Source organism: Oculina patagonica, chromosome 2 (genome assembly GCF_052425735.1).
Source record: "Oculina patagonica isolate OP01 chromosome 2, crgOcupat, whole genome shotgun sequence".
Classification (NCBI taxonomy): domain Eukaryota; kingdom Metazoa; phylum Cnidaria; class Anthozoa; order Scleractinia; family Oculinidae; genus Oculina; species Oculina patagonica.
The window spans coordinates 42,671,633-42,698,766 of NC_135759.1; the positions used below are offsets into that span (position 1 = coordinate 42,671,633).

The window sequence follows — 27,134 nt, forward strand, 5'->3', positions numbered from 1 at the left end:
TTCGATGCTAGATTATAAATGAAACCCTTTCATTTAACGTGTCTCTGCACCGTCTGTTCAAAGGCGATTTTTGATTTCAGGGCTTAAGTTTACTTTAGTCTTGCGGACTGAAAATCACACTCAGATACAAACTTTTAAGCCGACAAGACAGTTCACTATTAACACACAATACAGGTTACTTGACAAGCGGTGCTCAAACTAATCCATTCCAGTTTGTAGCGGTAAAAAAGTCCACTCCCAGTTCTTCTACGCTTGCTCCATGTTCCTTCAGAGAATTCTTTCTTCTTCTGGCCGAGGAAAAGTACTCAGAAGCGTACTGCACCAAATCATCGGGTTTGTCTCGGAGAACCACAAGTACAAATCCTTCCAGCAGCTCAACTAGTCCAGGGGGAATTGTTCTTTTTGTTGAATTGGAGGCCATTTGGTCTTTGCAATATGCAGTGCTTGGCGATATCAGAAACAGCTCTTTGGTGTTAAAAGCACTTGCTTATAAAATGCCGCGATTAATGTCATCAATTGTGACGTCATCTGAGTTGTGCGCGCGCTTAGCCTTATTCCCAGGGTGCTCTCGGCCACACAGCGGTCAAACGCAGCGCGCGTGCGCATTTCATGTGTAATTGCCGTCAAAATTTTCCATACAAAGTCTTAAATTTTTCGTAAACTTTTGCTTTAAAGCCAAAAGTTAACGCCGTCCCTGGAAAGTTAAGGTTTATATTTGATAATGCATCTCCACTGAGTGTCCCAGCTTGAACTGTTCTTTCACCGTACTATTTCTTTAACAATTTCTTGCATAAGTTTGCCCGCTTTCGGGTCAAATTCGTAAAAAAGGTCGAGGCGGCAAAGACCGGATGTGACGTCAATTTTTGCGTTTGACCGATGTGAAGCTCTCGGCCCTCAATTGCAATGCGCCGTTTTGGACTTATTGACCAGCGGTCTTGAAAGGGAGAACATGATAGAATGTTGAATATGCCAGCCGCAAAATTTTGAAAAGCGAATGAAATATCCTTTACATTTCTTGGGTAATATAATATTGAGTACAAGGGTCTTAAATTTGTTGTATCGAAGAGGTGGGAGAGTGGGTTCTCGTTTAGTTTTATCGCTCGGACATCGCGTGATTTCGCCTACAATTGCCGTGGAAACCATTGCGGCAGTAACCGTTCACTGAAAAAAAGAATGTTATGTGAAGAGGCGTTATTATCTGCTAAACAAGAAGTCGGATGCAGGCGCGCGCGTGATTCATGCAAAAATATTTCGCTATTTATTGACCACTTCCGCGCGCGTTTGTTGTATCGCTAGGTTTTTTTTAGCTTTTTTTAGGCGCGACTAAAAAAGAAACTTCTACCATCAGCAGGGTTCCATAATGCGGGAGGGCGTGAAGGTATATCCGGCAAACATCGCTAATATATTCCTTGAAACTAGACAAAAGTATTTGAGCGGTCAATAAATAATTATTTAGGTAAATATGATTTGTTTCTAATATTGTTGTATTTCCATATTAGTTTACTTTCTGATCAGATGCCAAACTCTACTGAAGTTGGTATATTAACGGACACACATGTACTTGGATATGTGTAAACTATAGATGTAGCCTTTCAGACTGCTCTTCATAAGCCTTTGGTCAAGCTGGGTACTGTTATATTTATACGTGCATCAAATCCCTAGTTAATACCCCAGCATGAATGTTGTCGCGAAAGATTTTATCGGATAAATGGCTATGTTTAAGATTATAATCCCTTGCCTTGAGTCAATTAAGTGATTAAATGTCTTGGGAGAGATAACTGTGGGTTTTATTATCTTATTTGGCTAACCAAACCGGGCATTTACAAGAGAGATTTTATTGTGTGGTCTCCGGTCAAGTTTGAATGAATGCTATATTAGTGATTGTGTCGCCCTTTATTTTTTAGTGAAACGTTTTGATATTTGCTGTGTAACATCGCGTGAGGGCAACATTACAGTTTCGTGCTAAATGCTAAGTGGACACGCTATCGCAACCTACTGGTTTTAATTAACGGCGAAGCTGAATATTTTCACCTCTAGTTAAGAAGGAAAGCTTGAGTAGTTACCGGCTGAACGTCTCTTCATATAGACATGCATCAAAAGATTACTGCTGGAGATAAAAAGCTTTCGTCAAAGTTAGTCAATCGTGTCTGCATCACAGAGGATGTTATTTGCCTTTTAGAGGGGTTTACGATAACTGCCATCAACGAAAAACCCAGTCGTGAAGATCTGGTGGGCTTTGCAGCAAGTTATTTTGAGGAAATACGAAAGAAAAGAGATTTGCTTGCAGAGAGAGGCATTGGCAACTTCAGAACTGGTCTGTACCTAAGTACCGAATGGAACGGACAAGTGTGACTTTAGACAGAGGACTAAAAAATGGAGTGCTTTATATTATTTGCTTGAATTACACCAGAGACTTAAGCAAGACCGGGTTTTTACGACGAAGCGTCGGCCAGTAGAGATGAACGACATCGATAAACTTGCACAGAATCAATTCTGATTAGTACATGTACACCGCGGGTTAAAGATTTTACGATTCTTTACAAGTTTTGCCCCTGAACGTTTGCGTGCTAATATTACGTATTGACTAAGTACATGGAATTGATTTTAGAACTCTAGTGAACTAATCTGTTTGGGACTATCACACAGCAGTCATCGCTAGCGACTGGAATATCAAAACGGATTATAGTAGTTTCAATTTTATGAAGTACACGACGAAAACGTTATTTTCACTATCGCGATTAATTAAGAAATTGTTATTTGCGTCAAATGGACACGGAATAACGTCATCAAAAAGTAATTTAATTAATTTGGCTCGTTCCGGCCGTAGTGGACATAGTGGGTTGAATATCTTAGTTTTAGTCAATAATGGAACTTGAAAGAACTTACTGAATAATTTCATACGGATGTAGACTAAAAAATATATTTATAACAAATTGAATTTCTATACCGTGACTGCACTTATTAAAATATCCCTACATTTATTACTGTTAATATAATATCAGTCTTTGGCTGTGGGGTGCCAATATACGTGGTCACGACACCAATAGAGTTTGCTCTTAACAGTTTAAATGTTAATTATAGAATTTTAATCTCGTTAAATAATATCTTTGCAGCAAATCAGTTAGATAAAACTAAGATTTTTAATGCCAATAAAATGACATATTTTGAAATTGGAATTAGAACAGCACTAGAACCAGACTAGAACGCATTTATAAACAGGAAAATGCGTGTTAGTCAAGACTGATAAAAAATAATTTTAAAATAATAAATTTATCTTGGAAAAGAGTGGTATACCCAACTCTACCGGGGAAAACTGAAAAAAAAAGAAACAAAAGCTTTTTTTTTCATTCACATGGATTTTTACATATACTTCGCAAAGCTGGAGGGAATTTTAAAGTTGTTCTCGTTAACACCGTCCGAAGCCAAAACTGCTAACAAATCCACAGCAAACGACACGCCTCTACGCTCTAGAAAAAGTGTAAATATTCTGTGGTTTTTAAATACCTTTTTTTGGTTAAGAAGTTTAGAGAATTTTCCTTGGCCCTCTGGGAGAGGCGAGTGCTTTCCACAAACTATTACACTCTCTACCCGATTCCTTTGCCCTTCCTGGCAAAGGAAATGTCGGTTATTCAAGCTGCAGTGTTCTTTATTTACAGGTTTATGGGGTGTTGCTATTTAGCTTCCGTTCTCTTTTTTTCCCCCAGACTTTTCCAACAGTGTTACATGGACAAAGGATTCTTTTTTGGAACCGTATATGAATAAACTTCAGTGCTATAAACTCAAAGACCACTTTATGAGTTGAAAAATAACAATCGACAAAATTAATGGCTCGTGTTTAATAAGTCATTCGAAAAATCCAAGTTCATGCAAAACATTTCTACGGACCACAACACATTTGTATAAAGCTCCAAAAAAATTAAAGAGAAAAATTGGCGAAGTAGAGAATTCTTTCACTGCAACGTTACCTCAGGAAAACAAATAAGATTAACATTTTTCGAAAATGTTACACAATTCAGAGATTGTGTTATAAGCCGCTTATCGGTCAACACAAAGCAAAGAATGTAAGTACTTGTATGTATTTTTGTTAACATTAACTTGTACCTGACCTTGGCTTACAGCAGGCCTTGGCTCCAATAACATGCCTTGAAATGCGGAATGAATGAAATCAAGAAAATTCTGACTACTGTTGTAGTGGAGTTCCTGTCAGGAAACAAACATATAATCTAACCTCTTGGTTTTTACATGGAAAGCGAATGTTTTTGCAGCTCAGCCAATTGCGAAAATCCTTGAGATTCCTAATTTCATAAGCCGGCGGTGAAAAGCACTAGTCTAAATTTAATCTAATCCGGTGTTAAATTCTTGTCATGTACTGTGGTATTCTGGCTTCACCTCAATACAATATCAACTGACCACTTGAAATGGCACGTGGAAGGAAAATATTTAATCTAATTAAAGATCGGCTAAGAATTGATTGCCAAAAAAATAAGATATGAATTAACCGGAAGATTAAAAATAATAAAAGGCTGAAATACAAAGAAAGCAAATTTCCAATTCGTCCCCAACCTTTTTTTACAACTTCGTCCCCAAGGCGCACCTCCCGCTCTGAAGGGAAAAGCGCCCTGGGGACGAGGTTGATGTTTTCACTGAAATTTGAAACTACATGCTACAAGCTCTCAGCATCAGAATGCATTCTCAATTAGCCATGTTCAAAACGAGCAGGGGACTGGGTACGAATATTCAATATCGATTGCACTGAAAAACTGGGCCCGTCATCTGAAAGAGCATCCAAAAATTAGTAACTCAACCAAATTCGAGAGTTATTGGTTTAAACGCATAGGTATGGTTCACTTTTAGAAATTGCTAAAAATAAGAGAGCTTAGTATGGATTGGAGGGACAGCTGTCCATCCAGCCATACTAAGCTCTCTTATTTTAACGATTTTTTAAAGAGTTCCATGCCTTTGCGTTTAAACCAATAACTCTCAAATTTGGTTGAGTTACTAATTTTTGGATGCTCTTTCAGATGACAGGCCCGTTTTGTGATATTGAATATTCGTACCCAGTCCCCTGCTCGTTTTGAACATGGCTAATTACCAGCCGCTGCTGGGAAAATGAGCCCTCGCTACTACCGCGCTACTCTCCTCCTTTTCTCAGGGAGGAACAAAGACCGGACTCAAGAGAGCGGCGGAAATCGAGCCTACGTACATCAGAGTACCGATCTCGAATGTCGCCCGCTCTCCTCCAGAAATGAAACGGAAATTTCTCGTGACTGAGAGTGTAAACTGAATCTAATTTATCAGTGATTAATTGCCCTCAAAACATCGTTATTTTTTTTTCTTAACTAATTTAGGTGGAATACCTGTAAACTAGCTGGTGTGACATTTCTGCAATGTCACATCTTATTGCCAAGTGTATGACACATTAAACGACTTTTGTATTGTATTGTATTGTTTTTTCCAGTGGCCTTGCCAGATAGTTCTTTTTTCTCCCCGAGCTGACTTTGCATTTAACAAAACATCCTCCAGTAGCGCTTATTGATAAGGTGTCGCGGAACAATCTTTTCGGGACCATACCGAACATTTTCTATAAGCTTTTAGTAGTCTTCTTTTCACAAGACTGGTATGAAAGTTACACTAGTTTATATTGCTCTAGATATCAGGCTTGCCAACTCTCTGGGATTTGGCCGGGAGACTATCTGTTTCCTGTCTTTTCCCACGGTCCCCTGATTACTTGAAATCTCCCAGTTTTTCTGGTCATGCATTTGTAAATTATTAAATAAAGTTTCTAAAAGTTTGTTTTAATCTAAAAAAGTCTGCGATTTTTATGTAAGGGTCACTTTTTACTTCCATTGCACATTTCATTGCGGGATTGGCTTACCACGCTTCATGCCAACATTCTCTCTTGGATCGCTTTCTTCCATCAGACGAAAGCAATGACGACAAATGAATCAGAAATAGTAGTACTGGGGCCATTAGTGTTGATGTGTCTAATCCACCGCCACCTCTTCCTTGATCACGGTGATGCCGGGTTGGTTTTGCGGCGAAGGTTAATTTTCTCGTTAGAAACGGTTCTTAGCCAGAAGATCCTGAGTATTCTCCTGAGACATCTTGTTTGGAATACATCCATCTTGTGAAATATGAATTGCGAGACCTTTCAGGATTTTGCACCATAAAGGAGGACCCCAACCACATTGCTTTCTCCGAGAAGTGACTGAGCCCGCGGTTTTTGTCCCAGAAGTTGCTAAGCAACATGATTTGTTCGCGCGATTGCTTTCGGAGTACTCGTGAGCGCTCGCGCTAGTTTTTGATTGGATGAAATAATTCGGAAACTCTTCGAGTGCTTCAAAGAAGATTTGCCAAAATCGGCACTTATTCCCTCGACTGTATTGGACATGAGTTCTTTTAGGATGCCGAAAATGTTTTTTTTGGTGCAGTCATCGATCATGATTAGTGGTAAATCAGAAGACGATTTATTTTACGTTTCAAGGTCACTAAGGTCCAAAGTAATTCTATTTGAATAACCTGCAGTCATCATGAGAAAGCATTTGATGAAATTGTGCTGTTTGCCTGCTGACCCAGACATGTACCATCTTAATATTCAGTGCCATAGCATGACAAATGTAAACGAATATCTTTGTTTGAATAGAGAGTCAGAATCGATGAAAAATTTGAATAACGAATTTTGTTTTTGAATAATGAGAAAAATGGATCTTAATTTTTGAATTGTTGAGGACATAGGGCTGCATGGCTGGAATCAAGTTATCCACACAGTGGTGCATCTGCATGGCGAGATTTGTTAACTTTCTTGCACGGTCGACTGTTCTTTATTGTTTGAATCTCTAAGATTTGTCACCACAATATGTAAACAAAGAGTAATTAATTCAGCAAGGGTCACACAACGAAGGCTCTATATACAGCACTGGATCTGTACAACATGTCTGAACTTGGGGGTCGCTCGCTTGTTACCTGCCCTGAAGCTTATTCAAAGTCGTTTAAACGTTGTTATGCTTGTCTAGAATCAGGTCACCCTACTTTAGAGTGTATCGAGAGTCATGTCGTCACATTGATCGGTGATTTTGTTTGTGATCGTCTGGAAGATCAGTCGCCATTTTGTATTCTCAGTGTTGGAAGTGGTGACGGAGACAACGACCTGGCGTTCATTAAAATTCTGAGAAAACTTGGTGAAAAAGGGAACAAAGTTCACATATTTGAACGAGCAATCGAACCAGACGAGAGAATGTTAGAAGTATTCCAAACTAAAGCAGATCATCTGCCTGAGAGTTTGAAGAGTAGGGCAAACATCGAATTTGAATGGAACCGGATGACATATCAAGAGTACGTTGAACAGAAGAAGGAAGATGATGTGAAATTTGACGTGGTTCATTTTTTTCATAGCCTCTACTACACTGAACTTGAAACAGCACTAAAGCATTGCTACGAGAAAGAACTTGGGACAAAAGGAGTCATTTTATGTACAATTTCAAGGGAAAACAGTGCCTATATAAAATATGGCAGGATGTTTTCTTCTCAAGGTATGATTTTAAATCCTGGAGCCTACTACAGCAACAGAGATGTAAAAGATGTCGCTGAAAAGAACGGCTGGAAGTACGTTGAATGCTCAGGCGAGTCTAAAACCTGTGACATAACAGCAATCTTTGATGATTCATCTCAGGAGGGAAACCAGCTACTAGATTTTCTGACGCATTGGGTTGATGTTAGGGCGACAGCAAGCGAAGATGGTCTACGAAAAATTCTCAACTTCTGGGAAAATGAGAGTGTTGACGATGGTCACGGGAAAAAGGTCGTAGTGATGAAGATGGGAGCCGTCATAATTTTTAAAGGGGCTCTGTAAACGTTTTGATTTACTTCGACAACAATAGCGGATCTCCTATTCCCTCAAAAAAGGGCGGGTGCGGGGGGTGGGGGGAAGTTATGTGGAGGTTTTCCTGCTCCAATAAGTGGAGGGTTTGACTGCAGAAAAGAGAGGGGTGGCCTGCAAGATCTGATCTAAATCTCCAGTCTGCTTTGCTTTGAATTCATGGTCAGTCACAAGTGTAAAACACAGACTTGTTGCATTCTATTTCTAGATAGAGCGAGATAATAAATTACCAACTTTTAAAATAATTCCTTTTAAGTTTCCGCGATGTTTGTGACTGAGTGTATCACATTCTATCCGCGTAAGGCCTTAGTTATTTACCCTGACGTATATTAACCATATAAGGTGTAAGTCACTTTGAAATGTAGTCAGTCCATTTTTTACAACGTAGTGTGCTGAGAAAAAGCAACAGCTGGCAAATTGTTAATCATATTTTGTTTAAATTTTTACTATTTTTGTTTATCTAATAGTATGCTATGTTATGGGTAATGACATGTAATATGGGAATATCTGAATAAAGGTTGTTGCTGTTATAAGCCAGCAAATGTGTATTGGACCTATAGTTTTGAACACTTATTTTCTCATAAATAGTTAAATGTGAGTGCTCAGCAGTTCGGAAATTGACTTGAATGAAGAGGTAAAGGAGAGGAAGGGGAGGGCGAGGGTGGATTCGTGAGAGGGGGTGGGGGAGGCGACTTAAGAGAGGAAGGTTGGCAGAAGACCGGATTTTTCGCTGTACATGTATCAAGAGATAAGAAACCGGCCTCTTTAATTTTTTAAGGGCACATGTGGTTCACGCTGAAGGTGACAGGTTTAACAAACTGCGTGTTAGCCTCGCGCGTCAATAAAGTACGTTCGCGCCGCGCCGCGAGTATGCAGCACTCAACGTTTCTCAGCCATTCTGACTCGCACCGACTTGTACTAAATGCACCATGCAGTCTCGCGTGTCGCACTCGCGCACGGCCGGCCATAAATATAATCATTTTGCTTACAAGACGGAATCAAAAAAATCTTGGCTGTAAAATCAAAAACAAACGACTGATGGCAAATCTGTCTAACTTGTGCTTAGGCTTCTGTCGAACGTGTAATAATAATCACTATGCCTCGCTCCCTTACATAGCGCTGACTGAGATATTTCACATGGTGTCTTTTAGTAAGCGACGGTTTACTTTCATCAGGATTACACTGTTATAGTTACTTTACATGTTTTACATTAGATTGCAGCGTAGAAATATTTTTGTTCTGCAAATAACGCATCATTTAGACACATTTATTCGAGTATTAGTAAACTTTCTTTCTTAACCTTTAAAATGATTAAGGATTATAGGCAGATGTTCGATAATTCATTGATGATAAGGTTTTCAGTGTGAATTCTCTAGAGATACAACAGAGAACAATGCTTGAAGCTTTCTTTATTGAATAAGCTTCCCGGTCGCTAGGTAACGGTTATTGGACTAATTGCAAGCAAGTGCACGGTCTTTTGACATTCAAAATAGGGTAATATATTCATCACGTAGTACACGGACGTCAAATTTAGAAACTATAATCTATAAAGTAACTCAGCACGGAAGGATCAGGAAGCGGCGAAAAAGGTAAGCCTTGGGTATGTCATGTGCAAGTCTTGCTCATTTGTTGTGTAGAGCTTTATTGTTCTTTTAGATTTTTTCACGGGAGATTATTGCCATTTGTTTGTTGTGAACTGAAGAAAGCTTTGTGTGATGTTTTATTTCTCGGTGTTAAATATATATTTGCTTGTGGAACCATAAACTGTCTGTTTACAAGCCAATTATCCAGTAAACTTTGCATTATGGCGACAAAGCGAAATTTGCTTATACATGTGTTTATGGCTGAGTGAATAAAGATATGAAATGGTAGATTTCAGCTTGGATGCAAATTAACCCTGACACACACGACCGTATTTTTACAAAAGCTATACAACTGTGAATAGAACGACTGATGTGAATATTTTGTATAATAGTCGGAAAGAAATTGAATAGGTGCGAGAAATTAGTGTTACTAATTTCTTAAAATCTTTTTTGTGTATTGACAAAATGCAAACGTTCATATTAAGACCTAAAATATATTTCCATTCTCGTTTTCTATGGTAGAATAACTGCTTACTAAGACAAATACATATTTAACGTCCTCCTACTATTAATCTATCTATAAAATCCCATCGCTAAGTAATTGTTCGAATAATTCTATATATTGTAGAACGACATTTTCTCAGTGATATTTCGAGTTTGGTTTGCATTTTTATTTCACACAAGCCCCAAGCCCTACTTTTGCACATTCTCGAGGTTTGTCAGAAATCAAAACATTTTGTGCAAGTACAGAGTGACCTTTTGCTTGGAAGCAGACAAACAAATTCATAGACTGTAACACATCCAAGCCGGCTTTAATTGAGCGGTCAGGACGGGTGAGAACTGAACTTCATTTGTTTTTCGGAGAAAATAGTCTAAAGACAACAATTTTGTCAGATTCTCGGTTCGCGTGCGAATCATGCATGGTACAGTACAGTTGTACTAGTAAGATTATTCGCTTTATTAAATCATGCGCGTTTTATCAAAAGCCATTAGCTAACTACGAAAGCAGTTAAATTCCACTCCGTGGAGATGTTTCCTTATAAAATGTTGTGCTTATAACACAAGTTATTTTTTTCTTTGTGAAACACCAACACCAACAACAATTAACAACAACAACAAATCAAAGATAGATTAAAGATTTACATCGAAATAAATCGGTTTGCCAAAATGTGAGATTAAAACTGCACGATAATACTCCTTTCTTGATATTTATAAGTTTTTCGTGCAGTTACAAATTTCAAAACGCCTTCTCTCTGAGACAAGCTACATTTAAGAAACTAAAACAACGTATCATACACATGAGAAATTGAGATACAGTGTGATGTCAACAACGATATATAAAAGGGCGGTTAACAGGCTTGGGTTAAAATAGTTAAGATTTTAGAATATTGATAATGTCCGGTTGAAAACAATCTACAAGCTTTTTCTTTTGAAAGGATCTAAATGAAAAAATAAAAAAACCATGGTTTAATGATCAGACTGTCTTAATTTTTGCATTAACGGTATTCTTTTTTTCAATTGAAAAGTACTTACTGTGAAAGCCTCATCAATAAGTCCATTTGTTGTAAATGATTCACGTCATATTATCTTCAAAAAATGGAAAGACACTCATACAAAACGAGCCGCGAAATGGATCTTTTGCTGAAATAATTGCGCTACAAAAATAAAAAGCTTCCTGTTCCACTGTGATTAAGAAAAAAAAAACACCTGCTTTTTCGGTAATGGCAGTGATATTTTTTATGGTGCGTTTTGGCTAAAAGCAACTTAGCATTTCTTCTAACAGTTGACTGAGATGATTCTTTTTTCATTTTCATATCGAATTCTTCACTCTGAATAACCAAACCAAAACTCTGTTGTATCTTGGTAGACCGACATGTCCGCTACAAGCACAAGCGATGACAAGATAAATGAAGGTCCGCACAGCGTGCCCACACTCAATGTACAAGATGTGGATGCCAATGAGAATACAATAGCGAACAGTTCAGAGAGAAGCAGCGCGCAGGGTGAACTCAAATCAGGCATCATTACTGAATCAGACTCTAAGAGTCGACAGAGAAGTGGAAGAAGCCGACAATCAAGTGGTGAGTGCAGTGAAATGCTTGCTTTGTCATAAAATACATCGTTAACCGACATTGAAATTAGTCATCAGTAAAGAATGCTGATCAAGTTATACAAAAGATAAGAACTAAATGGTATAAAGTACGACATACCACCTCGGTTTTTCTCGATAAAGCGGTTTAGTTTCTAGGCAGTGTCTTGCGGTCACAACTTGTCGCCTTTTTACAGCGTCGCACATGATGTGCATGTAATGAAATAATAATGTTGCTATACAGTCAACTCTCTATGAAATGATTATATGAAATTCATATATTTGTACTGCGGATATACATTTTAAGCAAATGAAAGATCATCGCAGTAATGTACTCAACTTAAGCAGTTGAGAAAAGCAAGCCTGAAAAAAATTCAGGCTTGAACGGGAATCGAACCCATGACCTCTGCGATGCTTGTGAGTCAGCTCTCTCTTAACGGACACCTCTATAAGACGGACACCTCTGTAAGACGGATACTTGGTGTTGGCCCCGTCCTTGCCATTTCCATTCATTTTACTGTAATAAATAAACTCCCTATAAGACGGACACCTCTCTAGATCTAAGACGGATAGTTGGAGCTGGTCCCGACGGTGTCCGTTTTAGAGAGAGTTGACTGTACGCATTTTCTTTTACAGATATAGTGGTAAGTATTAATCCAGCCGCGAAACCGTACCTTACCATTTCAAGTAATTCTTGATCTAGAAGATTGAAGTAAAATTTATTTTGCCAAAACGTTTTCGAGAATTTTGTTTCTTATGCTTAATAACCTTTAGCGACATTGACCGGCGAGGTTGCGCTGCGAGATTTCTTTTTGCGGCAAGAGCAATACGTCTGCCACCATCGCCAATGTCGATCTTCGTTGTATTCTTCTGCATTTTGTAGATGAACGTTTTTCCAATCTCTCTATATATCCATGAGTTTGGTTAATTTCTTTGTTTTGTCCTTTGTTATTTTACAGCTAAATCCAAGAGAGCGGGCACGGGCAAAAGCAAGTTGACACCAGTTCCCACTCCAGCCGAGGACACAGCTAAGGATGAGCTTTGTTCAGACGGGGAGGCTGTTGAAGATAGTGACTATGATACCGATCTGGAATTCGAAGAACCTCGAGAGGAATATGATCCGACAGGTAAAATAAATTAACTTTGCCTTAAAATATATTCCTGGGACGCTAAATAAAATGAAACGGCGAAAACGGTATTTAATTCACGGTCTTTGTTTTTTCCTTGTCATGGTCATAATTTACGGACATGACCGATCCATTAATATTTCTTTTCTGTGGTATAAAAATCACACAGAAATAAATATAAATATATATAAATATCACACAGAATACATGGTAATATTTAGATTACAAGGGCTCTTTGCTTCAGTCTTATTTCAGTAATTTTTCAAGGTATAAATTTGTGCATTTTTTGTCACGGTTTTTTAAATTAGTGTCGCGCAATAAAGCTCTTTCGAAATCGCGAAAATAATTTGTCGCGACCATATGCATGGCACGATAGAGATTGAAAAAGACACCGACCTATAGTGCGATAGTGTATTTGGTAACCATGAATGTTCAAGAAAAATTTAAACTCGAAAACATTAAACATGTTTACTAGTAGCTTCATAACTTCCAAGCCAAGGAAGCCAATAAAACGCATGTCATCGATCTCTTTTGCACCAAAGAACACACTCATCTAAACTGCACCCCCCTTTAGAGAGGGAGAGGGGCACTGTTAAATGCAGCAAAAAAAGTGTTGGCGGAAAGAGACTTGTTTTGACCTGTGAGACCTTTATCCACATCAAAACACTTTGACAACAACCTTCAATAAATGTTATATTTTGTGATTATACAAGAGCACATTATCAATTTTGCTTTGATCTCTCAGGTCGCAAAGCTTACCGGGATGCCTGTTCCCAGCTTGGCATCATCCCAGTCTCCTTTGTCATCGAACACATCACAAGAGAAGAAATAAACATCAAACACCATGGCCTGGGACCGAGTGGTGCCCAGGCCATCGCATTTGCGTTGATGCGAAACACAACGACGACGACATTAAACTTACGAGATTGTGCTATAGGTAAGATCCGTGGTCTGAAGGCATAAACCTTTTGTAAAAGAATATTTTTTGGTAGTAAAGCACTTGATTACCACGCTTATCAGTTGAGTATGCAGGCGGAGGGAAGTTTCGCGCCCAAGTTTTACCGTAAAAACTCTGCTGTTGTTAGGGGCGACAGAGCTAGTTTCCATTGGAAACATCTCGTGCTATTGACGTTAGCAGTCGATCTGTTGTGCGCGCGAAACTATAGGTACTTCCAATGTTTTAATTTCCGTCAGGCGTGGAAATGTTCTGCCATGGTTAGGTTAAATTTAATTTTACATTTTTGCTTTATTCAGGCCCAGATGGCAGCCTGTTCATCGCCAGACTGCTAAAGGAAAACTTTTACATCACTGAATTGGATCTGGGCCAAAACAAGATCAAAAGCCCTGGCGCCCAGGCTATCGCAGAAGTAATTACTGATAACAACACCATTAAGACCCTTAACCTATCATGGAGTGATTTCAAGGACAAAGATGCCGCATGCCTGGCAGAAGGAATTCGCGTCAATCAAACTCTGACATGGCTTGACTTGAGCCATAACGAGTTTGCAGAGGAAGCTGGGGTATTATTTGGTAAGAGAGAGTTTTAATATAAAAATGAATGGGTCTATAAAATATATTATCTTAGTTAGTTTTACTAACATATTTTATTACCGAATATACCTGAACTTGCACAGTGAGTCGCTTCTCAAAATTTCGAACAACAAATAAAAATTCATCGCAGAGAGCGCAGAAGTATATTTTCATGGCGTTTTTAACAGGCCTAGGTGCCTACATTGTTAAAATTAAATAAATTTAAAAGCATTCTGTTCTAGGTCCAGCCATCGATGCCAACGGTGGATTAGAATACCTAAACCTGAGCTGGAACCATCTGCGTGGTAAGGGTGGGATTGCCATCGGGAAAGGACTGCGAGCCAACTGCAGTCTGAAGACACTTAACCTGTCTTGGAATGGGTTTGCTGATGAGGGCGCTGCAGCGGTTGGGGAATCTCTCAAAGAAAACAACACGTTACTTGATTTGGATTTAAGCAACAACAGGATTTCCACTGAAGGAGCTATCGCGCTCAGTAAAGGACTTCAAGTCAACAACACTTTAAAAATACTAAGGTTTGTAAAATTATTAATAGAACCATAAAGGGATGGAATACATTTACATTTAAAAGAACGTTTCTGGAAGTAATAACTATCATTTCTATTTAAAGTTGCTACGAAATCGAAATAAGGAAAAGTATGTTTCTGGTTGTTTTTAGAAGGGTAAGAGGAACATTATGATATGACAAAAACAATGTGTTCCATTTCGGGATAAGAACTGAGTCGCAGTTTAACCCTTTCAGGGCTGAATAAAAGCACTTTTTACACTGCAGCAACATTTTGATAAAAATTCCATGAACAAAATGTACAATGTTTCACTTTGAGACATGGACTTAAATAGTTCTGTTAAAAGGTCAATCCTAGCTTTATCAGTTGCTTATCACAAAAGTCAACGGACGTGTTAATTGATGACGTCAGAATTCGAAGTGGTTCATTGACTGCTCCTCCAAATGTCGACTAAAGTTGGCTTTCATTTGGCACTGGCCAGAGTCGTTGTACTGTGTTCTTTGGAGAGACATTCCACTCATGCAGTACCTCTCTCCATCCATTGAAGCGTTGGGAAGTAACCTGCGATAGACTAGCATCCCATCCAGGGTAGTAACACTCTCCAGTGTTTTTAAGTTTTAAGTTTCGTCATGCAAACATCGCAGGATGGTTTTTATTTCTGCATAAATCTTGTATTTTTGTCAACCCCGAAGTTGTGCTGTGTTGAAATTTCGTACACATCCATACAGTTACCTTTTTGTAAATTTATTTATTTATTTTCTCTTTTTCATTTTCTTCTTCACCTCCCGCCTCGAATAGCTAGGCTAATTGCGGGAGGTGAAAAAATATTATAAATAATTTGATTGCCTAAATAAAGTTTTCTTGTTGTTGTTGATGATGCTTCTAAATCAAAGTGAAGCGCCAGCAACGAAGAGCAATGTGACTGCTCCTACTCTCCGATCCCTAGGATTGCAGCAGGTTTTTTTCACATTAAGTATTCGATTGTTCGAAGTATGGATAAAGCTAGCTTCACGGTAAATCACTCCAGTGGATACCGTACAGTAGTTCATATCGTCAACAATTGTATAAACATTGACAAGATGGCTACTTACAATGGCGAATCCAACTTTCAATTAAGGAGGGGACCCCCCTTTTTTGTGTGTACAACCAAGAGATGTTTAGCGGGAAGATTCATTAAAAAAGTGCCTTTTACCAAAAATAAGGGGGAGAGCCAGGTGCCCCCGGGCCCCTCCCCTAGATCTTCCACCATATACTCTTCTAACTATTACTTTTTCTTCGTTCATGTTAAAACTTTAGATTTAATTATTATTTTTTGAAATGTTTTCATGGTTTCGTTTGCAGGATTGGGATGAACCCACTCCAAAATGCCGGCGCGTTTGGCCTCCTCACCGCCATGAAAAATAACGTCGACACAGCCCTGGAACAAATCCTTCTCAATAGTGTTGTAATTAATTTAGAGACTCAAGCCCTTGTAGAACTACTTCTGGGTCAACATCCGGGACTTACTATTGCCTGCACTGTGAGCAAACGATCTGGAAAACTAGGAGAAGAGCTTGATGAACTTTTAGGAAGAAACAAGAAAAACGACTTAATCCACATTCTTAAGCAATACGTCGAGGAAAAGAATTACCGTTTGATTGACCTGTTTAACCAGTTTGACAAGGACAATAGTTTGTCAGTGACAAGGGATGAGTTTCGGCAGGGACTGAAGGGCATTGGGGTTCCCATGACTGATGATCAGCTGACTAAATTGATTGACATGTTGGATGAGGATGGTGACGGGGAAATTGACTACGGTGAATTCACGTGGATAAATGAGGCAGATTAAATGAAGTGCTTGACAAAAAAAAAAAAAAAGATTAAAAGTAATACCCGGGTAGGATGGATTGAGTGAAGGAACACGTATCATGCCCTAGGAAAAATATTTCATTGACAACAATCTTTGTTACTGCTGGATTTGAAACTTTTCATTCCAAAAAAATCGGAAATACGGCTGTAGGCAACGCTACTAAAAATAGAATTTGATATGAAATCATCACTGACAACAATATACTGTATTGATGTTAAATTCTTATCACGTCAATGTGAATAGACTCAATGTGATTATTAGTGTAAGTAGCAGGAGGGCATTTTGCGTGCGCATGCGTCGATATGGACTAGTGCGCACGACAGAGAAGTTCTGCGATTGTTTACATATTTTCCACAATTTATGGCCTAATTTCTAGCTCAAAATGAAACGTGTTTTAAGTTTTACTTGCTGTATACAATACTAAGAGTCCTTGCTTTATCTTCTGATAACAACAAGCAAAGTTTGGTGTCGGCGTGCTGTTTATCTGATCGACTTTGGCTATGTGTATTAAACATTGCACGTGGACAAAATGGCGACCGAATGTCGAGAACCTAAATACCTTGCCCATGTTTTTAATAGCCGGAAGATCTAAACGGACAAAGCGCTACGGCTACTTAGTACTAAAGTATAAAACAGAAGTTTTAACTATACGATGTTATAATCAAGTATCCCGGGTTTGAGCGAGTGGTCATGATTTTGTTCAGATTTGTCATAAAACTACAATTTAGTCGTTCTCACAATGCAAAAATCTCAAAATCTAGCCTTGATCTCCAGCGTCTACCGATGATATATGGAGCCTGAAGTACTTAAATTATCGTCTAATGCTGCAAAGGTAGCGTTAAAAAATGGTCAATTGTGGAAATTTTTAGCTTTCTTTAACGTACGTTCTCGCTGGTTTATCCTAACAGAGAAACTATCGTTTGTGATCATTTCCTTAAACGTGAGCATTGGTCAAAATAACTTCACATTTCGATGATACCACAATTATTCTGTTGAACAAGAAAAGAATTACTGCGATCGGTCTTAATTTTAAAGTGTTATGGTAATTCTTTGCTGGTAGACTATTTGTTTACATTTTACTATGTTAATTAGTACATTTTTGGCTCCTTTATCAAAATCTAGCCTTGATCACCAGTCAAAAAATAGCGTGAAACGAACAAGCGATATATATATTTTTCAGAAACGTTCTAATAACTGCTGTATAAAATGTCTTAAGAAATAATTTTTAACTATAAACAATGTTATTTTCAATTTTTCATTCAGCGTTTATTTCTTTAAGTTTGATGTTCATTCTGTTATAACGGCTGTTTTACTTCTGTGTCGCCTAAATGTGTCTTAAAGAACTGCAGTTCTTGTTCCAGGAAACCCTGTTTGCCAGTCGAGGGCAAGTTGACTTTGCTTTAGAGTCATCAGTGAGCTGCATTATTATGTGCAGAACACCCAAACATGTCTTTCCCCTCAGGGAAAACCCTTTTCTTTGGTGGCCGTCCCTTTAGGCAAAAAATCTCCCGACAAGCTATAATATTGCTCGCACGCTGCCTGTATTACAGCAATTGATTTGATGTGAAGTTTTGATCCTAATATATCACACTCCAGCACACGGATAAATGTTTTCCTCTTTTTACGGCCTGTTTGATTTTTGTCGGTGAAGGCTTTCCTACCTGTCCCACATATTTTCCCATTATTTGCAACAATGATCCCAAAGCAGGCCAGAGAATCTGCTTTATAAGAGCCTTGCGACACACAAAACACTTTTTCTTAGCGAAATTTACGTCTATATTAAATTATGTGACGATAAACAGTACAAAAAACAAAGTTTGAATCTTCCGCGCCATTTTTATTCACAAGATCACGCGGTCTTTGTACAGCGGTTGCACGCATGCGCACGCAAAATGCCCTCCTGCTAGTGTAAGTAAACCTGAAACGGCTACTGCTTCTTTCACATATTTTGAGTGTATGATTTTCTTTTTATGTTGAAGTGTGTTACGTGGTCTCTAGCCACATCAGAAGAGTTTGTTCCATATTTAAGTTTGAGAATTTAAAATATGATTTTTGTAACATACTCAATTTGAGACTGAAATATAAAATTTTATTATATAGCCGCGAGTGTTTTATTGGAAAATATACCACTCGAAACTGCATCCGGGACTGTAGTGGCGTATTTTCCATATCCTCACTAGTGAGGATATCGATGACGTCATTTCCCGCCTTTGCACGGTTGTGCAAAGCTGCCAAACGCCGGTCGGAAATGTCGAGCTATCAATTCACGAAGTTTAATACTGAGGAGCAGGAAAATGCTAAGACGAAGAAGAAAACTTCATATGACTTGAAATTATTTGAAAGAGCTTCTTGCTTGTGGAGAGTCAGACGAAGGGAGGGAAAATCAAGAAATTCCAGCTGTCAAACTGCAAGACTGCGCGATCAGAAATCAGAAAAGCGGCGAGTTTGAGCAGAAACATAGATTTCAAAACGGTGAATTATATTATCAGTGGCAGTGATGAAAGCTAATAAACATAGTTTACATTTACGTTACACATCTTCTGAAAGCTTCAGTTCGCGAAATTATGCCTTTCAGATTGTCAATTTGCTCAATTGTTATATTTAGCCGTCGCTCGGGTTTTAATAACCTTTTCATGACTAAAAATGTTTTAACTTTTACTTCATGCATGACTTTTGTCTATATAATAAAAAGAAAATTACACGGGGGGCTATAAGATATGGATTTTATTTTCTTGCGGTAAAAGCAATATTTTACTCATTCGCTGCGCTCATTCGTAAAATCAGTAAATGTTGCTTTACCACTCGAAAATAAAATTCATATCTTCGCGCCGCCGTGTAATATCCTCTATATAAAAAAAATACTTACTTTCAAAGTTTCCAATGGCTCTGTCTTGTCTGACAATGCCTTACAAGCGAGGAACTGATTGACTGGTTTAAAGACTTGGATAGATAGTGCCTTTTTGCTCCAGTCTTAAACTCTTTGTATCATATAAAACGCTCAGTGCGAAAACCTCATTTTGATTAGGATCACTTAATATGCCTGAATAAAATATTTCGGGTTGATCAGTAACATTATATATATGGGAGGCTGCAAATATGCACTTAAGTTTCAGGCAGCCGAAGTTTCTTGGTACCTTATTGTTACTTATTTTCGCGGACACTAATTTCGCGAAAATGAAACGTGCATATTTCGCGGCACTTAATTTTCGCGATTGGGCCAAAAAATACGTTAAAACAATTATTTGAAAATCGCGAAAATTAAGTTTCGCGAAAATAAGTAACAATAAGGTATATGTATAGAGTGCAGGGGTGGGGGTAGGGGCGAGGACGCCCCAGCTTTCCTAACCCTTGGTTTAAGACCCGCATTCTTGCCAGAATGCAAGGAAATAGTTTCCCACAAAACCTACAGACTTTTAAACTTTCCAAAAACCTTGAGCTTACAAACTGTTAGCAAACAAAACAGTTTTAAATTGCAGAACTACTATTAGCCCGTCTTTGCGGCAAAGGTCCATAGAAAGATTTCTTGCTTATGTGAGCAAAAACCAGTTTGACGGGGGCTACAAATTTAAAAAACACTGTTTGGGCAGTTGTGATAATGAAGAAAATCCTAAAAGTTTGAACATTCTTCGAAATTTTCAAGAAAATTACGCACAATGTTTTTTTTGCAATGTACTTGTATGTTAAGGTTTATTTTCCTGATAAATGTTTCGAGTCGCCCGGTCCCCGGCAGTTTTTTGGGTGCTGGCGAAATCTTATAAAATGGTTGCCAACTCTTGAACTAGACTAAGCTTGGTGCACTGGGTACTAATACTGGAAAATGGGAACATATTATAAAGTTCAGTTGTCACCCTCCACGGGATTTTGGCAACTTTGGTGTTGACACGCCGCAAGACACGGTTGCACGGTTATAGCACGACATGCCGTTAGGATTAAAAACCCAAACATAAACGTGTTCCGTATTGGTCGGTGTTGTCCTTACCAGCTGCTTTTCACAGAAAAGGTTTTTTTGGACACGGTACGCAAGGCTTTGTTTTTTTTGAAACGGTACGCAAAGGCTTTGTTCTTAACAAGGTACCCTGTTTTTGTTTCTAGCATGCCACCGTGCTGAATGTATCATAGTATTATGTACATTTCGCCGATAACATATATTAAAAAATTGAGGTCAACATATTATTTTGACTATATCACAGCTGAAAATACGACAGAAGTAAAAACATTTGCAATTCCAATTCGATCAGTTGTACCCTGGGGGCGATAAGCGATGAGCCCACAAAGGCGTCGCCCAGGGTATATCAAATATAATGTGAATCTGTTGATTTTCTATATAGCTTCAATCATATTGAGCACTGAGACAAGATGGATCTGTTTCATACACGGCCTAATCGCTTAAAATGTGAGCATCGCCCGGCGTCTGAGGTTCTAGTTCTAGAACAGGCCAGGGGAGCTCATTACAAAAACGCTTCAATTGGGGCTTATCTAAAGAAAGACGCTCGAATCAATTCCATGAATTTACAACACGTGCTCACGTGCCGATGAGAACGTGTTAATCCTAAAAGAGTTACGTAACGAATACATAAGATTATAGGTGGTTATGTACATGTAAAGCCAGGTTACGTGTCAATTCTAAAAGAGTTGCGTAAGGTGCCCTATACATTAGATTAGTTGGTTATCGCCCGGCCTCCGAGGTTTTAGTTCTTTTGAACAATGCTGCTGGGGAGTATAATCGTGTTAGGGGACATTTATAAGAATACTTATGCTTAATGGAACAGGGGAGCTTATTACAAAAAAAACTTTCCATTGGGGTTTTTAATTGAGTGAAAGTGCAGTTATCGGAAGAAAGACGCTAAATCAAATCCATGAATTTACAACACGTGCTCACGTGTCGATGAGAACGTGTTAATTCGAAAAGAGTTACGTAACGAATAGGATTATAGGTGGTTATGTACATGTAAAGCCAGATTAAGCCTGGTTTAAAAAATTCAATTCTCTTCTTTGAAACACAGGGCATTCCTAAAAAGGCAAACAGTTTTAGAGTGAATCAAGTTCAAGAAAGCCCAGTATGGACCTGTTCACTTAACCCGGTCCACTTCGGTAAATAGTTGTTAATTATACACCCATATCACTAAAAATGTGAGCATCGTCCGGCGTCCAAGGTTCTAGTTCTTTCAAACAATGCTGCTGAAGAGTATGTGTGTGTTGGGGGACATTTATAAGAATACTTGTGCTTAATGGAACAGGGGAGATTGTCTTACAAAAAAAAACTTTCAACTGGGGTGTTAAATGGGGTGAAAGTGCACTTACTGGAAAAAAGACACTAAATCAATTCCATGAATTTACAACACGTGCTCACGTGCCGATGAGTACGTGTTAATCCTAAAAGAGTTACGTAACGAATACAAAAGATTATACGTGGTTATGTACACGATGCAAAGCCAGCTTAAGGCCAGTTTATTCTCTTTTTTTTTTTAACCAAAGGGCAATCCTAAAAAAGCAAATTGTTTTAGAGGGACGCTAAGTTAAAGAGAACCCGGTACGGAGAACCCAGTACAGTAAATATCTACCACTAGCCACCTCCACTTCGGTGGATGGTTGTTTATTATACCCCTAATCGCTAAAGATGTGGGCATCGGCGATGTCCGAGGTTCAAGTTCCTCCCAACAAAGCTGCTGCAGAGTATGTTTGCGTTAGAGGACATTTATATACAGGAGAGATTTTTACAAAGAAAAGGGGTGTTTAATTGAACGAAGAAAGACGCCAAATCAAATCCATGCATTTACAACACGTGCCAATGAAAACGTGTTAATTCTAAAAGAGACGTAGCGAACACAAAAGATTAGGTGGTTATGTAACTATTGAGCCAGCTTAAGGCCGGTTTAAGATACAATTCTCTTCTTTAGGGCAATCCTAAAAAAGGCAAACTAAGGGAGGCTGAGTTAAAGAAAACCCAGTACGGACCTGTTCTTTTGATTATGGGACCCCGATCCAGTTCAAGTTTATACGTGAAGTTTAGTGCCACCTTAAGTTCAAAACTTGCTAACCCTTTAATACCTATGCATGTATAACCATGCATGGTTACACATGAATTGTCCACTCTTTGAATATAAAATGGATAAATCTTGTATCGAAATACAGTGGAAAAAGTTGAAGAAGATTCGTCGTGAGATTTGACCATGCCTTCTTAAAGCCAGTTGCGATATCTTGTTTTGAAATTTGTTCAAGTTCGTGCAGAGACAAAACAATCCTGAGAGACAAAAGGCGTTGAGCTAAGGGCGGAGTTTTGGTATTCAGCTTAGCAGTGCTCCTCCTAGTTCCAAACTAATTGCACCGATATATTGAGTGATACAAGGTGATACCTGTCCTACATAATTGTAAAGTTCGTGTTCCTTTGAAATAATGAAAAAAGAAGAGTTTTACTCAGAGGAAACGATGTTATGCGAGTCACTCTGATCATTTTTTGTGCACTTTCGTGTTTTATGGCATATGGTTGATTAAATTTAACACGCAAATATATATTTGCCATATATACAGTCAACCAGAACCAATAAGCTAAGTGTTTTTTACCCTGTGAATGCACGTTAGCCATGTGCACGAAAGTACATAAACGAGTAGGTTAACAACATTTCAGTGAAATGCTGTTTACAGTGTGGTAAAGAAAACACAAACAAGTTAAATTAAATTGTTCTGGCCTCAGGAGAATTTTTTTCATTCTTGTTTATTAACAGAGGTGTTTTCGTTTGCATTTGAAAACAAGGTAGGGTTTGACCGTTAAAGCCAGGGTGCCTCGGACGTGACTGGCTTCTAATTTGTCATGGAAATAGTTAATGTGCCTTATGCTTCGTACGTGTCTTGCCTTAAAGTAAGTTCCGGCTAAGGTACAATCGTTTACTTGGATAACTTTCTAATTTGTTTTGCTGTTGAGGTCATGCTTTATTTCCATGACAATAACAGACGATTTTGTATTGTTCCTGGGACCAAGATGTGTACAATAGCTTCCTTCTTCTCTTTTGTTTCACACATGATGTGAAAGTTAACGAGGTTGAAAGGAACCATCATGCGATTCATGGGAACCTGTTTGACAGATTAACCATGGAAATGAGCTATTGTTATTTGGTCCTGTCACTCATCCAGGAATGTTAAGTACTTGGTCGTTCCATAAAGTAACAAAAGACCTTGTGTTGGAATTCAAAATTGTCAGTTGCTTGAGCATGCCAAAGGCAAAACATCTCTAACTACAAGAACATATCAGGTAAGATAATTGTGATATTTTCCCTTCCCATCTCGTCTCATCAGGTCGCATAAAATGCACTACTTCGTTATCAAAAGCCTGCATGATTAAACTCGCTATTCCAACTAAATACATTTTAGTTTAAGTTGCTGAATGCTAGTAGTGAACATTAGTGCTTGCTTTTGTAAAAAGAATTCAATAATGAGACATTCGTATGCAAACTGGTTGCTGTTAATGAAATTAAACTGGACGATGTGTTATATTGAGAGCAAAAATGCATTGTTAGTGCTAGAGACCTCGAAATACACTTTGTTATTAAATAGATTCTCTTCTAGGTCTGTTTGCGCAGACCCTCGTATTTCAAGTATTGCATTTAGAAAGTCTTTGTTGTGTAATATTTGCGTTGAGTTTGACACCTCTTCTTGTGTAAAAAGTAGTATTGCGAGTAAACAAAAGCAAGCAATCACAACTAAAAGCTTGGACTGCCCTAAAACGGAAGTCAAACGTAATTTTCACCTGTGAAACCAAAGGCTTTTGTTGTCTTTACATTATACTAGCAAACATGACCACGTTCCTCGTGAATTGAATTTTTATTTTTCGCTGATCGTTATATAAGTTTGTAAAGAGATCAGCCTAACATTTCTTACAGACAGTTTTGAATGCGAAAGGCGAAGGTAAAATTTGGCGGATTGTCAAAACACTACATAATTAACTGAGCCCGGTCAAAATATTCAAGGCTGACATAATTAATTTTGCTGTTCTTGTTTCCTTACAGTTGCGAGATCAAGAAGTTGTACAGCAAAAGAAGTTAAAAACGATTTCAGCGTTTGGCAAAAATTGGCCTCATGGTACACGAGATGTCGGAAAGAGTAGATTCACCAACAGGAGAAACTGCAAAAGAAAATTCCCGCAGCGGAATTCACAATGAAGACCTAAATATTGAAAAGTTGCGTACATTTTCAAAGTCCCTAGAAAATATCACATCAGAAACATTGTACAGTAAGTGGAAGCGTGCGCGGGGCGAGGGAAGCAGGTCCACGCGCCGTCCTAGAAGTATCTCCCTTATAACACCGCCTAATTTCACACGTGAAGAAAAAGAGCAGCCCATTAAACCAGCCAGGAAAAACAGCTTCCATGTTTTGCAAGAAAATGTCTTTAGACCTCGATGTTGGACCATAGGAGCGAGTCCTATGGAAGTTATACGAGAGCATAATGCAATGCATGCACTGGATATCAACAACAACTGCAGCAGCAGCGGCAGCATCAACAATAACACAGTCACCCTAAGCACACGAAAACCTAGAAAGCAGTATAGAGCAACCCTTCAGATTCCTCATAAACAGCACAGCCCACCGCCAGTACATGGAGCTGAAATGAAACCGGTATCTCAAGAAGAAAAAGACCATGGTGTTCGTAAACAAGTGGTCGAAACAACATCGGAAATTGTCATCAAGCCTTCGCAAAAGCTACGAAGAGTTTCCGAAGCTGCGCAAGAGGACGAAGACCCTCCGATAGTTGCACGACTTGTAAGCGAAGAAGCTGAAGCGCCCACGAGTGTTGACTCAGTCCTTAAGAAGCCTTTGTTTGTCGAAACAGTGAGGTTTCCGCAGCAATCAGCGAGCATGCCTGCATCGCCAAACTTCCTGTTGAGACAACATTCTGAAAAAGCGTGGGATGGAGTTGACGGGGCTAACGAACTATCTGGGGGGCTGAGCAACGCAGTTGTCAAAGATGCATCTGATTTGACAGCAAACAATGAAAGGTCAAAACCATTACAGAATACTTTCTCACTTGGTTGCACTTATGCTGTGGTCAGCCAACCATCACAAGCGAAAGAAAACAGTGTTCAACCAATAGCGAAAATGAACAGTACAGTAATAACCAAACAGCAACGAGCCGAATTGGAAGAAGAGTTTAAAAAGTTGAAGAAAGTTTCCCTTGAATTGGATAGAGCCGAGTTTGAAGAAGGATTTAGGAAGCCTTATAGTCACTCCGAGGCCGGCACAATGGACATTTTAGAATCACAGCCATTCAGACGGTTCTCAGAACTGAATAAACCCACTGCACAAATTGTATCCAGTCGACCAACTGCGAGAGCCATTCTGGAGAATATCACAAACGTCGCTAATAAAACAGAAAAACAGCGAATTCACAATATCGAGAAAGCTTTCGAATGGATCAGGAAAGAACTTGCTGAACTTCGCGCGCAAGATAAAGACATTATGCGAACATTTACAAAGATCCAAGCAGGAATACGGAAAATTAAACTTCAACGTGCATTAAGCGGTGCTTTGGATGAGCCGTATGAATATGACATTGTGGACCACTCTATCGATTTGAGCGCTAGTTTCTCTTACGTCCCGTTAGTTAAAGAATTTCACAATGCTTTCCCTAGACGAGCTAGTCTTATCTAAACACGCTTTACAGTTAGGGGTTTAACGAGTTATGAAAATGGGTAAAAGAAGGCAAATAAATGGGTGGTGAGTTCGAAATTAGCCACAAGCCTGAGCTACGTTCAAGGTTAATTGGCACAAATTAAAACTCACTGTTACAGTTAAGAAATTATATCAGTGTGATACAGACCAAGTGTCTGACAATGCGCATTCCATGGTGTTTAATGCAGAGCTGCAAAGCTAAGGTGTTACAAAATATTTACTTAGGGAGTTTATTGTGTTGCCATTTCTCAACTGAAAGTTTGTAATTTAAAATATGTAGTTAGATCTTAACCACGTGCTAAACTTATTCCCCCGCTGTGAGGTTAACGCGGTGTTAAGCGGACGGTGATGAAAGTCACAGGGATTCCAACGAACTCGTTAGAAGCCAATTAACCATATCAAAGTTTTACGAATCGAATAATCATAAACTACCTTTCTGTTGAATTCCCCAAGCGTCACTTACAAGATCATATTGTTTAAAGGAATGTGAGTTAACATAATGGTCAGGATTTAATTGCTTTGGAAGCAGCAACTTTGCTCAGAACTTTATAAAAGTTTTTTAAAGTTGGAATGTAAAGTAACAAGTGACCCTTCTACTCTTCACGCTTATTCGTAGTCACACGTCAAGTGTTATTTGAATGCAAATAATAATGTTGTTGATGAAATGTAAATAGCAAAAAGAATGTGTAAATGAAATGAAATCTGTTAATTACTGTCTAGGGTCTGTCTGTTTCCGGTACACGTGAGTGGGAAATATAATTTAGCTAGCCTTGCTCTTCAGAAGATTTTAAACTAGAGAGTACGAGAAACCTATATGGCAACCAGGGTATACAATTAAGCCCACACTCTATGGTAAGAAAATGATAACGTTATAAAATTATGTTTTGGCCCCTAA

The 27,134-nt window shown here is 38.6% G+C and overlaps 3 protein-coding genes across 3 annotated transcripts; all 3 read left to right on the forward strand.

Moving 5' to 3' along the window:
• Positions 1-6,931: 6,931 nt before the first annotated feature.
• LOC144642383 (histamine N-methyltransferase-like) lies at positions 6,932-7,849 on the forward strand. The gene has a single exon (XM_078501344.1). It carries the CDS (start codon positions 6,932-6,934, stop codon positions 7,847-7,849), a length of 918 nt encoding a protein of 305 aa, XP_078357470.1.
• Positions 7,850-9,432: 1,583 nt separating this feature from the next.
• On the forward strand, positions 9,433-16,842 carry LOC144642088 (uncharacterized). The gene is made up of 7 exons (XM_078501086.1): positions 9,433-9,465; positions 11,327-11,540; positions 12,508-12,675; positions 13,421-13,612; positions 13,930-14,205; positions 14,448-14,739; positions 16,072-16,842. The coding sequence occupies exons 2-7, from the start codon at positions 11,333-11,335 to the stop codon at positions 16,556-16,558; spliced, it is 1,623 nt and encodes a 540-aa protein (XP_078357212.1). The 5' UTR covers positions 9,433-9,465; positions 11,327-11,332; the 3' UTR covers positions 16,559-16,842.
• A 6,939-nt stretch (positions 16,843-23,781) lies between these two features.
• Positions 23,782-27,134, forward strand: LOC144641506 (uncharacterized). The gene is made up of 2 exons (XM_078500516.1): positions 23,782-23,825; positions 24,580-27,134. Exon 2 carries the CDS (start codon positions 24,650-24,652, stop codon positions 26,216-26,218), a length of 1,569 nt encoding a protein of 522 aa, XP_078356642.1. The 5' UTR covers positions 23,782-23,825; positions 24,580-24,649; the 3' UTR covers positions 26,219-27,134.

What these genes read in the sequence shown, in the direction of transcription:
- LOC144642383 (XM_078501344.1), top strand. Translation starts at nt 6,932, where the DNA reads ATGTCTGAACTTGGGGGTCGCTCGCTTGTTACCTGCCCTGAAGCTTAT.
- LOC144642088 (XM_078501086.1), top strand. Translation starts at nt 11,333, where the DNA reads ATGTCCGCTACAAGCACAAGCGATGACAAGATAAATGAAGGTCCGCAC. An exon ending in GGAAGCTGGGGTATTATTTG is followed by an intron (nt 14,206 to 14,447) that starts GTAAGAGAGAGT and finishes ATTCTGTTCTAG; the next exon opens with GTCCAGCCATCGATGCCAAC. An exon ending in AACACTTTAAAAATACTAAG is followed by an intron (nt 14,740 to 16,071) that starts GTTTGTAAAATT and finishes TTTCGTTTGCAG; the next exon opens with GATTGGGATGAACCCACTCC.
- LOC144641506 (XM_078500516.1), top strand. Translation starts at nt 24,650, where the DNA reads ATGGTACACGAGATGTCGGAAAGAGTAGATTCACCAACAGGAGAAACT.